We start from the raw sequence: 13,909 nt of genomic DNA, 5'->3' as shown, positions 1-13,909 counted from the left end.
CCCTGTCAGTGTAGAAAATAGAATTGAGTATTTCCACTTATTTACAATTTATTATGGATTAGATAAGTATTAGGTTCAAATTGTTTCATCTTGTTTCTTCTCCTTGATGTGATTCGAACCAAAATACTTCTATGCTCCTATATTCTATATTCCTATCCTAAGTACTATTTGGAAACTTTGTGTGAGTATGAGGTTATAAGAAACTCTCCATATGAAGTTGAGTTTAGGTCTATTTATTATTAAAGTTTTACTAAGTTTTAACAAATTAACTTCCTATAGAACATACAATGCTTACCTACTGTTAAAATTATGAACGCACATTGCATGAAACCAATTCGACTTAAACCCGTGAAGACACAATTAAGCATTTTGTTTAACATGTTTTATTCGGCATTTTATCTTCACAGATTTTGACACAGAAGTACAAGATTATGACGGTTTATCAAAAGAGTCTGAAGTCAAGGCTGGATTGGATAACCCTGGTGCGGTGATTGAATCCTAAAGTTATAAAGTACTTACGTCACCATGATAAATGCTAAACATTGTATTGTTGGAGATGTACTTTTCGGTGTAGGCCTAAAAATGGAATCACCATTCTTCAAAACACACACGTAATATTACATTAGAATAACATGTCTCAGACTATAAATCAATGGTTTTTAAATTGTTAGTGTCAAAGTCGTACTGTTAAGAATAATTTTTGCAGGGGTCACATGTCTCCAGGGAGTCGCGCAAACCATCCGCTGGTCGGGGGGCCTACCACTCGCATCAGCAAGCTCGATTCATTGTAAGTCAAGTGTCCACATCCTACCACACAATTCCAAGGGCTACTACAAAGGGCTCCAATTAGCTCATTCCTTTGCGTTAAGTAATTAATTCGCGACTATTATAACCTACAGCTAATGTTTTGATTTCATTGTAGTATGTTGTATGCAGATCTATCCGAAATAAATAGGCGAACGTTTCTCATAATGTATGCTTAAAATACATTTTTTGAATACACTATTTATATATCAACAGAACACATGCTCCAGACTAACAGCGCTTAGTGAGCAACGTAGATGCTCTGTTTATATCAATCTGTAGGTCCAAATAATTAGCCTATTTTGTCGATATTTTCGTAGTCGATTGCTTATTACAATGTTAAGAGTTGTTTGGAGCGCATGAAACACTTAGTGAATTATTAATAAAAATACACTACCTTGAAATAATAATTTATTTGGTACTGGTTTTCATATTCTTCATAGTATATATTTTATTTTAATTGTATGACGACGAATAACCAACATCTATTTAAACAAGTAGTGGTAGCTCTTCATATCAACCCTCGTATGACAGTAATGAACCAACAATTTACCTTTCGGCTAAGTCCCACCCCTTAAAAATGTATTTTGGTTTCATAAGGCCAAAAAAGTGTGTTTGCCCTCCTCCACCTGCCCCTAACTCACTGAAAAAAATAAGGGCGGAAAAACCAAAAAAATAAAAAAAATAATAACTCTTTTTTTTTTAGCTTTTTCTTTTACAAATTAAAGAGAATGTGAGTGAATTTATCTTAATTTTTTGCCAGATGCCCATTCTAGGTATCTGTGGGTTACTTTTATTCCATCTGATGAGTATTTAAAAACAAAAAGTAAATTTAAAAAAAACCTTTTTCCACCGGCCCCTATTTATAATTTTTTTTAAAGAAGGGCAAACAAACAATTTATTTTATTTGGCCTAATAAGGCATAAAAAAATGTTTTCAACGCCTGTCCCTAGCTCATGGAAAAAAAGGGGCGGCGTTTTTAAATAAGTTTTTTTTTTTATTTTTGTTCACAAATTTTAAAAAGTGATCTTTATTTTTCTCCATTTTGCACATGGAAGTTGTCTAAATTTGGTGTCTGATGTAAGGTATCGCCATTTTAGGCCTAAATTCATTGCAAAAAATCGATTGATTAATACCCTTTTGAAAAACAAACAGTGAGACAGGCTTAGTTGCAAGCATTGCAAATCATGTTAATTTTGGTGGCAGGAAAAGAAAAAAACTTTATGCGCCCGCCCCTCCTACAATTTTCAGCAATAAATGGCAAACAAACAATTTATAGTTTTAGGCCCAATGTTCTGTCAGGACACTGGATATTTTCGGAATGTCAATCGCGCTTAACAACTGACAAATCAGAACAGTGTTAGGAATACACGCATGTCCAGTTAACACACGTGTCCCAAAAATGCACATGTTTTTACACTGTAGTTTTTTTCTGCAAATTATTTGATTTATTTTAACCAAAGCTATCAAACAATCTACCTACCAATCAGAATTGTTCACATAGATGACCATTTGTTATACCAGTCCACTCAAGACGTCCTTGAACATTTATGTGTTTGCTTTATTGGAATATTGTTCATTCGCCCGTCAAATGCATACAGGTAAAATACTGTTCGTGTTGGAAATTTTTATCTTACATAAACACAAATTCAACAACTACATCATTAACACAAATTTAGTAAATTAACAAAACAAAGAACAATGAAAACTATTATAATTAGCAAAAATAGCGAATATCTGTAGATATTAATGAAAAATTGGCCTAATTGGCCTAACGCATTTAAAACCATCTCCGTTACATAATATTATTTTATTTTTCGAATTACGAATATCCTGCGCTTGTGACTCAGACACTCTGAACTAGATATGCGATGTCGTCGCCAGTGCAGCATTCTATCCAAGTTTATTGACAAGCCATTGTAATTCATTGGATTTGGATTATTCCTAAATGAATTGTCCGTATTAATTCTATCCTTGTATGTAAAAATAATATCGAATGCCTCAGGTAGACAAAGTAAAACGTAAGGGCCTACATGTAGATATAGATGAAAGACACTTTCTTGAACTTCTCACTGCAGTGAACTGAAATAAAATTGACATTGTAAAGGTATGTAATAATTAATGTTCTAACTCCACTACACTATTGATATATACCCGTTTGGGCCATTTTTTTTTTCAAACTTGTGGATTCTTCTTAAAGGCAAGCTCAGGTCGACACGGAACTAAAAGGAACTCAACTGGTCGACATGAGCGCCCGCGCAACTGGAAGGAGCTGAACGGAACTAAGCTCATGTCAACTTTGTGCAACTGAAAGGAACTTCACTCATGTCGACCGGCAACTGAAAGGAAGTGACCTTTTCCGCACGAAATCTCATCAACTGCAAACATAATTGTTTGTATTAAAACGTGTAGTATATTCAAATACTCTATAATAAAATTATTTTTTAAAGTTTATCTACTTTTTTTTTATTTTTTTAAATGTGCTTTATGATTTATTTCAAAAGGAGTTTCTGGGAAACATTTGCTCGATTACTTCCACTTTTATGAAGTATCTGCAGGGGCGGATCCAGAAATGTTCGAAAGAAAGGGTTAGAGGGGGCCGAAAGTTATTATACAAAAATTAAAAAAAATAAATAAAGTATTAAAAGAAGGCTCAAAGAATTTAAAAAGTCAACATAAAACTAAAATTTATGAAAGATTAGTTGATAATTACAGGGGAAATGCATTATGACTGAACGTAAATACATTTAACCGTTAATGTTTTAACTCAACGACCCGAACTAAATATTATTGTTTTACTTTTTACTGTTTAGTAGTTAACAATGGCATGATAATGGCCCTAATTTACTTTATGGTGTAGGTTCACATGCTATCTAGGCCTACGCATTGTATTAACATTTTTATTGTAAATGTGCCTTTAGTTTATCTTTATATTTTAAAATGTCTAGCCTAGGAGACTGTAGCATAAACAGTCATCCAACAAAACAACATGTATCATAATTTTTTTTTTCAGTTAATGCATGTTCATTACGATTCATATCATGATCAACGTTTTCTCAGTTCTTTTCAGTTCCGAATCAATGTTTTTTATCGCGCTTTTTTCCAGTTCCTTTCAGTTCCACAAAAAGTAGAACATGGGCAACTGAAAGGAATTCAACTCAACTTAACTCAACTTGACAAATTTGCGCAAATGTTAGTTCCTTTCAGTTGCGCGGAGCGCTCATGTCAACCAGTTGAGTTGTGTTGAGTTGAGTCCCGTGTCGACCTGAGCCTATTATAGCTTATGCGGAGATCAAATACTATAGTGGAGTGCTGATTATTTCTAAAATTTGGTCATGCAAGTTAAGTGACTAGTGTTTTCAGTTACGTTATTTCCAATTATTGACAATACCCTAATAGTAATGTGGTTAGACCTATGTAATCATTCTTTTAAATAAAATTCTAAATGTATTAACGCGATTGCAGCTTAATGGTCATCGTTACAAAATAAGAACGTTGGCAGACAGAAAAGACCTATAACTACACAGCACTGAAATAGTCAGAACTTTAAAGTTATTTACTTAGGAACTACGCTTTTCTGCAGTATAACATAGTTTCGCTTGTGAAGACTCGTAAAAAGTACAATTAAAACACAAGAAAAAAAAACACAGGTTGCCCTAAAATTATATTATAAAAATATTAAAGTGAATGAACCCCTTTTAACATTGGTTTGTAATTTTTTTAAGCCGTCAGTTAAGTATCAAAAAATGTATTTGTAATGTTCTTTAATTTATTACAAAATGTAGCCTATAACATACGCAACTTATGTAGACATGGTCGCAATAGTTTTTATTGCTATGGAATATATTTCTTTGCACAGTGTTTAATCTAAAACAACCAATTAGCACAAGTAAACAAAAACACAGATTACTCTAAAATAATATTATAAGAATATTAGAGATAAATTGATATAAGTTTACAAACCAAAAAAACGTACAACGTATTAACAAAGGAGTGATTACAACAAAACCTTACATGTTTAATAGAAATTTTAGTTTTGATTTTGTTTTGCAATACGGAACAACACATTACAATTCATCTGTATTTAACTTCCTGGTTGACAAATGATTTGGGTTATTTCCAGACTTATTTAGGTAGTGCTTTTTAAAGCAGAATCTTGGATGAACTCCTTTAAACATTGTTTTGTGGTATTATGCTGAAGGTATTATAGTGTTTCTAGTTGTGAATATGATTCTCATACTTTGTTGGTTCTTGTGTGTTGGCAGCGTCCCAAAGCATATAAATTAAAATTTATTTCGTTACAGTTTACAGTTTTATTGGGAATTTAAAATCAATGGCACTCGCTCTTTTCCGAGTGGTGCATCCAAAAACAAAAACATCTTAACTAAATTTTATATACTGACCACAAAATATACAAAATTATGCACAATAGAAAAAATAACTCAATCTTACACAGAACAGAAGAAACAGATTATTGTGTTTTCATACGGACAACCCAAGTTACATCGATACATTTTTTTTTTGTTATAGAGATCAGATACAAAATGACGTCAAGTTAAAATGAAAGTATACTAAAATGGTACAACTATAACGTTTTTACACAGTGTTAACATATAGTATAGGAAAAAATTGATTAAAATACAAAAGTACAAAAGTAATAACAGAAAACAGAAGGAAAATATAAGTATATACGGTACCACAATAACGTTTTGGGGATATTAAATTACTGACCGTAATACTGTACGTGAAATCTTTACTTACCAGCAGCATTATAGTTTTAGGTATATTTCCGATCTAAGTCGCCATGCTTTACTTAAATATTGTCTAAAGTTGTTGTCTATTATTTGGCCTAAAATTAGGTTATCATTATATAAATTATCTAAAAGAAAGTGTCCTTTATAGTCAATAGAACCGTTAGTAAAATTTGTCCAATGTAAATGTATTAGTTGGTTCTATATTATAAAAAGCTTCCATATTATTTTTCTGAAGGATGGTTATTAAAAGGGAAAAACCAAGGTATTCTTAATTTATCTTCTATATTAAAGGCTGCCTTAAAAAGTAGTCTTGGCCATCTTTCATCATTCATGTTTTTTTAGGCGATTAAAATACTCTGCCTTAGTAGTATTTTGTTGCGATAATATTGATTCCCATCCTAATTCCCCAATAAAGTGCCTCTTTGGCAACATATCGTAAAGATTTCAATCCTTGTCATAAGATATTGAAGGTTCTCTATCTTATCTAATGCAGAATTACTATTACAAAGCCATATAGCACTTGCGTAATTAATGGTTGGTAGTCCTATGCATTTTCATAATAAATCCCCATATTATATTCTATTGAAATTGTCTTGGTTGTTAATTAATGATTTAATATGCTATAGATCGGTTCCCTTTTCTGTTGACTTCATCGATGTGGTATTTATCTGATAGGGTACGGGAGATGTGTACACCAAGGTATTTGTATTGTTCTTGTTCTTTTATGTAGTCGTCGCCTAATTTCCATTTCTTTTGAGAATTTGATTTTCGTTTAGTTATTAATATATTGGATTTTCCGTGATTAAAATATAGTTTCCATATTTTCGAAAAATCATTTGCTGTCTCTAACAATTTATTGGGATCCTGTTCAACATCCTCTATCAATACCACATTGTCAGCCCAGAATAAGGAACCGATTTTAACATTTGATGTGATAATACTTAATTCTCCTTTGCTCATCATTTTATTAAATTCATTATTGAAAATGCAGAATAATTCAAATTTACTTTTCCTCAGTTCTCTAACGGCCATTATGCTTTTAATTAAGAGTATATGGTCTTCACACCGATTATTTTTTTCGGAATGCGCCTTGTATTTCTGTTAATAGATTTGATTCCTCTAAGAAGTTTGAGACTGTTTGAGAGATGGTCCTACTATTTACAGCAATACAAGAATTGAGTGTTATACTGTAGTTATTTATATCTCGTGGATCTCCTTTCCTAAATATTGGAATTATCCATTCCATTCATCGGGAATACGTTCAAGTTCAGAAAGTCGTACGAACAGATTGAGCAAGGAATTGATCATTATATCACCTCTGTTTCTAATAATCTTAATTGTAATATAGTCGGGACCAGGACTTTTATTCATCTTTAAATTTGATACTGCAATGCTAATATCTTCATGTGTTAAGCTAAAATTTGGTATAATGTTTACTTCTTCATTTATTTCGTTATCATTCTTACTGCTAGAGCGTATTAAATCAATTAAAAATTCATTGTTATTATTTACATTTAGTTAACCCAGGTTTTTCTAATAAGAATGCAACGTAGATTTGATTACATTTCTATCGGATGTTGTGGTGTTTGTCTCAGGAATGATAATCGATGATACCACTTTTTTTCTGCTTTTTACCTTTTAATTCATTCTAAAAATCACTGCATTGAGGTCTTCCTTCTTCCATAATATATAAGCAACGTTCAACTCTTTTTCGCATTATTTTACGTTGTATTATAGATTTACATTCTTTACGTTTGTGTTGATAGTCATCTCACAGTAATTTACAATGAGTCAAGTCAAAGGTCTTTTACGTAATTTTATCTGTCTTAACATTCAGTGCAATAGTATGGTATAGCAGTCTAAATAAAATGCACATGAAGAAAATTCTTATGATCAGTAAATCTGCTCAGAAAGTAATAGAAACTGAAATTAAGAAAGTTCATAAAGTTGTAAGAAGTGCAATGATGAAGAAATTTGAATTTATTATGTCAGATAGTAGTCACCCCCTCCATAAGTATATCACATTAAGTGATATGATACTTCACATGAAGTCGAGCTGGTCGTATTCTGTATCCACAATGGAATACTGAACGAAATAGAAAATCTTTCCTCCCGTCAACCATGAGGCAATTTAATCTAATGATGTTTTATGTGTGACCGTTTTAGACAGTTTTAATGTGTACATTCAACTCAAATTTCAAGCAATGTTTTTTAATACGTTTGACAATAAATTATATTGAATTGAATTGAATTGAATTTTTTTTGTGAGGGGTTACCACTTTCTGACTCGAGGCAGCGTCACGGAAGATATGAGAAATGAAGAGAAAATATAATTTAAATTGATGATTGGTAGAGTTAAGAAATATTAGCATACACACAAGGCAAAGAATTTCAAAATGCTATATTTGGTCCACCCTGCTATATATGCATCCGAAACCTGGACTATTACGGTACCGCTGCAATAGCCGACAGAGTAGAAGCTCGGGAAATGTGGTTGCTCAGGCGTATCAATTTCACGGAAAGAATAGAAACGAAACAAAGAGGTTTTGAGATTAGCACGACAGACAACTCGACAGCTTCCTATTAACAATAAAGCAAAGAAAAATAAAATATTTTGGCTACATCATAAGAAAAAACAAATTACAGAGAGAGCTTTTGCAAAAAAAAAAAAAAATTAGAAGGTAAAAGTGGGAGAGGAAGGCCAAGAACAAACTGGATAACCAACATCAAGGAGTGGACACGGATAAAATATGGAGAATGTGTGAGAAGGGCGGAAGACAGATGGATGGAGATCCATGGTCGTCGAACTGCTGAGAGCAGATGGCACCGACAAGTAATAGGTAACAGCAATACGATGATGGATGATTCAATTACTTCCTAGAAACCTGTAGTTTCACCCATCATACACAGGGGAGATCCGGGCGGAGATATGCATCTATAAAGTGACTCAGGCCGTACGCGGGTGGTGGGGGGTGCGACAGGTACGTACGTAAACACACCTCCCTCAAATTACAAAAGGTCCACATTACCCGGCATAGGAAATTCAAGACACACTCTCTCATGCTTCAGAAATCCATCCACCAAAAATGCTTGACCAATCAGAGCAGTTTCCAACTAGGACTGCCTCTAATTTGTCGTACAAGCAAGGCCTTTTAAACTGTACTTATAAGCTTTTTGTTTTCACCGCCGTTGTGTGTCAATAACTCGCCACGTACAAAACGGTGACAAAACCAGACCTGCCAACTCACCCAAAGGCGTAGATCCGGGGGGCGGGGGTGGGGAAAGGAAGATATTTCCCCCCAATATTTGACAAGGGGGGGTGGTCCATTGTATCATCCCCCCAATATTTTGACTATGTATGGGATAAAATAGAGCTTTACACACTTCAAAAGACTGTCACAGAAATAATTTGCACTGTCTTATGCGCTTACAAAGATGAACATTAGCATAATGTATTAATGTTGATAACAAAATTATTTTATCTAGTACCAATCTAAGCTCTTCTTTCCTTAGATGTTAGATGTGCTTGCAAAGAGAGCCACATTTCACACTGAAGGGTGTGTACGACATCAGTGATGTTATGTCAATTTCAAGAGTGTTTAAGGTTATATTGGTTGATGAGGAATTTATTGAGTAGGACCATAATAGCAAATTGCATCAATTTATTTTGCAAAGACAATGTTTCCAGCTTCAGAGGGGGGCACATCCCCTGTCCGCACAAGGGCACACATTGGCGCTAACACCAGGCGCGTAACAGGTGTCTTGGGTCAGAGTGGGTATTTATTTTCCCGGTTAGTAATTTACCATATATACCCCACCCCACTCTCCATATAGAAAACAATACAACATAGGCCTTATCTTATTTATAATATAGGCCACACACGTGTGTTTGAAACTAAATATAAGTATTTTCATCATGGTTTTATTTATTACAAACATATTCTTTCACCATCAATACACATTGAGGCCCTTCTTTTAGGTTAAAACGATCTATCTATTTGTCTTTCTTGAGTTTGGGACTATTATGTGTTTAAATAACTTATAAGGATAAACCTAAAAAGCCCTAAAAAATGCGCGCGAAGCGCGCAAAATATTTTTGTGTTTTTAATTCTAATTTCGTCGGAATTGATGAAAACTCCCTAAAATGTGCAATTTCTAGAGGAAATTGGCCTACCGTAACAAGAAATGCGCGCAAAGAATTTGAGAATTTTAAGCACTTTCAGAGGATGCATTTGTCAAGGGGTGAGGAAAGATTTTCTAAACATGGATATTTTCCTCTTGTCCCCCGGTGTTTTTAAATTCTAATTTCGACGGAATTGATCAAAACTCCCTAAAATGTGCAATTTTTAGAGGAAATTGGCCCATGTTAACAAGAAATTTGAGGTTTTTAGGCACTTTCAGGGGATGAAAAGAGCATTTCTAAAGGGGTGGAGAAGATTTTTCAAAGATAGATATTTTCCCCTTGTCCCCCATTGGTACGCCATCGGGCAGCATAGATCAAAGGAGTTATGACAGTTTTTGAAGTGGAGAAGGGGTTGCAGGGTGTTGTGAGTCTGGTCATTATGATATCTTCCTTTTTATTCTTGTCTTATTTTTCTTTTTTTCATTTTTTTTCCCCTTTTCTTTTCCTCTTCTTTCTCTTTTCCTCCCTCTCCCCTCTTTCTTTTCTCTTATTACCCAGCCCGGTACGACGGCTTGGTGGGGCAGTTTTCCCCTTCCCCCTACCCCCGCTTGTTACGACACTGGCTAACACGCAATCATCCCCCCCACCCCTGTCTCTTATACACATCTAGATGTGTATAAGAGACAGATACTTTTCTACGCCGGTGGTGTCACCCGATATTTAAACAAATCTCGAGTTCTCCCGATCGAATCTAATTTCTACCCGATTTCACAGGCCACCCACCTCCCCAAAAATACTCTGATTTATGCATAACTTCATTGATTTGATCGTTAAATGTATTCGCTGCCTGCTCGCTTCGCGGCGCAATAAACAAGCAGTCATTTTCAATTCGAATGTCGCCACCAACGGCCAATGATTTGTAGTGAAGTGACTTTATCGACTTTTTTGGTGTCTTGCATCATCTTTTGGTTATTTCTGGAAACCTCCAGATTATTTGGTAAATCTCCAGATCTTTTTAAGATTCTTAAATAGTTGGCAAGTCTGCAAAACCCATCTTCTCTCCCTATATAGGTTTATCTTTATTCCCGCTTTAGTCAGCTAGTGCCATTTCCGGCCATCTAGAGGTACCATAATCATTAGTTTTCTTTTCCTCAACCCCAACCATGGTGGTCGGCTGAGGTGGGTGGACCCTGGCCAAATATTACTGTGAAAGTCCCTTCCTGGACCCCCTCTACTTCAAACTCCTAAATTCGCCACGCCCCCATACACGTATGTTAAAGTCCCGATCTGGCCCGGAAGAGTATGCACGTATTCGCTTAAAAACAACAACAAAGTCATTTATTGCTGTCCCTACCCTGTTCTAAACCATATCAGTATAGGCTTTATTTTATGAATTCTCGATTTATTTATATTTTTGACATCTACCCATCTCATCCACGACGTAAAGCGCTTGTCATTATTTGTTCATATTCGCAATTTCCATTAATTTCATTTATTTACAATATAACATTTACATTTGTGGTAAAAATTTAGTATTTTCAATACCTAATAATATTATAAGTTTTTTCCATTATGCGCTAAACCTACATTTATTTCTTTTATGTTTAAATCTATTAATGTTATATTTTATATTTTATTATTTATTTTAACCATATTAATGAACGTTAACCCGTAGTATAATTAATGACACTTTCACGGAGTTTTTAATTAGATTGATTTTAATTAGAGATAAGATAAGAGATAAGAGAGCATGCGTGAATAGAGAGAACACCGACTTCGTGCACACAAGGAGAATATAGTTTTTAATGACGGATTAAATTGCCAACTAGTATAATATAACCTTCAAAAAGACAACGAAACATCAATTAAATCAATATTTGAAGTGAATATGGCAAGCAAAACCAGAGCGAGCGCAAAATCTAATGACTTAACAACCCAGGCCAGACCACCTGTGGAGTCCAACGATGAGGATCTCGCCCCTGGACTGCTGGACGAAACGTTAGCCGGTCAACTAAGCAAACTGTCAGACCAACTTAACGGTAAGCTGGACAAAGTCCTAGAAAACCAAAAGGCATACAACAAAAGGCTTACCAAACTAGAAAAGTCATACAAAGACATGGGCAAATCAACTGAATTTGCTATTGAATCTGCAAGTGAAACAAAAGAATATATAAAGCTACTGGAAAGTAAAATTAACAAAATGGAGGACTACGAAAATAAAATGGCGGCTTCTAAGAAAAAATGGCGGAAATAGAGAGTGCACTTATAAAGCAGGAACGCTATTGTAGGAGCTTCAATCTACGATTTGGAGGAATTACTGAGGATCCCAATGAAAAAACACTTAACAAATTACAATCCCTATTACGAGATGATCTTGGTCTTAATGACATTATAATCGAAAATTGTCATCGAACGGGCAAACGTCAAGTGGATAAACCGAGGCACATTATATCAAAGTTCCTTTATCTGCCGCAGAGAAATAAAGTACTGATCAAAGGGAAAGCAAAACTCAAGAAAAAAACATCAAAAATATATATAACGGAAGATTTACCTGAGGCAGATGTTAAGAAAATACGAGAATTAGCTGGAATCATGGCCCAGGCTTACGCTGAAAAGAAAAAACCCATCTTCCGACACGGCCAGCTTTTCATCGACGGTAACCTCTACAAGCCACCACTAAAATAAACTAATGAGGCAAATTAAAATTCTAAGGAATAAAAAAGAAAATATTGTACTTTTACTTTTACATACCGTGACTGGATATTTATATATTTCTTATATTTGAAGCTATGCTTGCGCTGATAGTCAATGGAGACTGTATACAGGTATGGCATGACGTCTTGTTTACTTTATTAAGGTATTTCATTCTCTATGATTACATTCTTGTCATAGAAAGGAGATTCCTTCCCCATATTTCCATTCCACAAATCAAAACTTGCTCTAATACAAAAAGGACAATGTTACTTTATTGGTGATTCAGCCATATTATAATGTTTCTTAATAGCAGCTATTTTACGTCATGCCATATTTACAATCGGCATAAGCATAGCTACCCAGTATTTTCTTACTTAACTTTTAATTACGTCACTACTGTAAATAAGATACTGGAGTGATGACGTCCTATTTCACTGCAAGTCTGCAACGTTTGTCTTGTTTTATTGTTTTCTTGCACCTGAGCTAAATAACCTGAACGGCTGTCATCAGGCATAGCACCAGTTTTCTGGTTCTATTGACCAGCTTTTCAAATGACATGTGCGTCGGCCCGGTGACTCTGACGCTTGGTTATTCTTGGCTTGAATTAGTGACAGTCACTACGGTATTAAGTTAGTTTAATATTTTCCTAATTTCTCCAAGTGAACATGTTGTAGGCTCAGCTTTGAGTTCTTATCATTAGTCTTTCGGTTTTATTTTTGTATTTTGTTATACTTTGAGATATTGTATATCATTAATATGATCGATTTAAATAATGATGACCATGATGAAAACAGTTATCATTAGTTATGCATACAATAAAAATAATGAAAATAAAATAGCATACATTAGTGGGGACACCAACTTAGATATAAGCCAACACATGACAGATAGCAATATAGCTTCTCACCTAGACAATCTTCAATCTCAGTCTTTTTCCTTTCTCATAAACAAACCAACGAGAATCACAGAAACTACTGCTACCATAATAGATCTGTCTCTTATACACATCTAGATGTGTATAAGAGACAGTGCGTGAATAGAGAGAACACCGACTTCGTGCACACAAGGAGAATATAGTTTTTAATGACGGATTAAATTGCCAACTAGTATAATATTACCTCCAAAAAGACAACCAAACATCAATTAAATCAATATTTGAAGTGAATATGGCAAGCAAAACCAGAGCGAGCGCAAAATCTAATGACTTAACAAGCCAGGCCAGACCACCTGTGGAGTCCAACGATGAGGATCTCGCCCCTGGACAGCTGGACGAAACGTTAGCCGGTCAACTAAGCAAACTGTCAGACCAACTTAACGGTAAGCTGGACAAAGTCCTAGAAAACCAAAAGGCATATAACAAAAGGCTTACCAAACTAGAAAAGTCATACAAAGACATAGAAAAATCAACTGAATTTGCTATTGAATCTGCAAATGAAACAAAAGAATATATAAAGCTACTGGAAAGTAAAATTAACAAAATGGAGGACTACGAAAATAAAATGGCGGCTTCTAAGAAAAAAATGGCGGAAATAGA

General features: G+C 34.5%; 1 protein-coding gene across 1 annotated transcript in view; it reads left to right on the top strand.

The window, feature by feature from the left end:
- The window catches only part of LOC117111054 (high-affinity choline transporter 1-like), a 16,162-nt gene extending 14,948 nt beyond the window's left edge, over positions 1-1,214 (top strand). Inside the window, exon 9 of the mRNA XM_033253937.1 lies at positions 408-1,214. Coding sequence (XP_033109828.1) covers positions 408-502 — 95 coding nt within the window. The 3' untranslated portion in view covers positions 503-1,214. The remainder of the gene's footprint in view (positions 1-407) is intronic.
- Positions 1,215-13,909: the final 12,695 nt, after the last annotated feature.

This window comes from Anneissia japonica, unplaced genomic scaffold (genome assembly GCF_011630105.1).
Source record: "Anneissia japonica isolate Jap-2015-1 unplaced genomic scaffold, ASM1163010v1 scaffold573_len2283161_cov171, whole genome shotgun sequence".
NCBI lineage: Eukaryota > Metazoa > Echinodermata > Crinoidea > Comatulida > Comatulidae > Anneissia > Anneissia japonica.
This window is presented reverse-complemented; position numbering and strand designations above follow the sequence as displayed.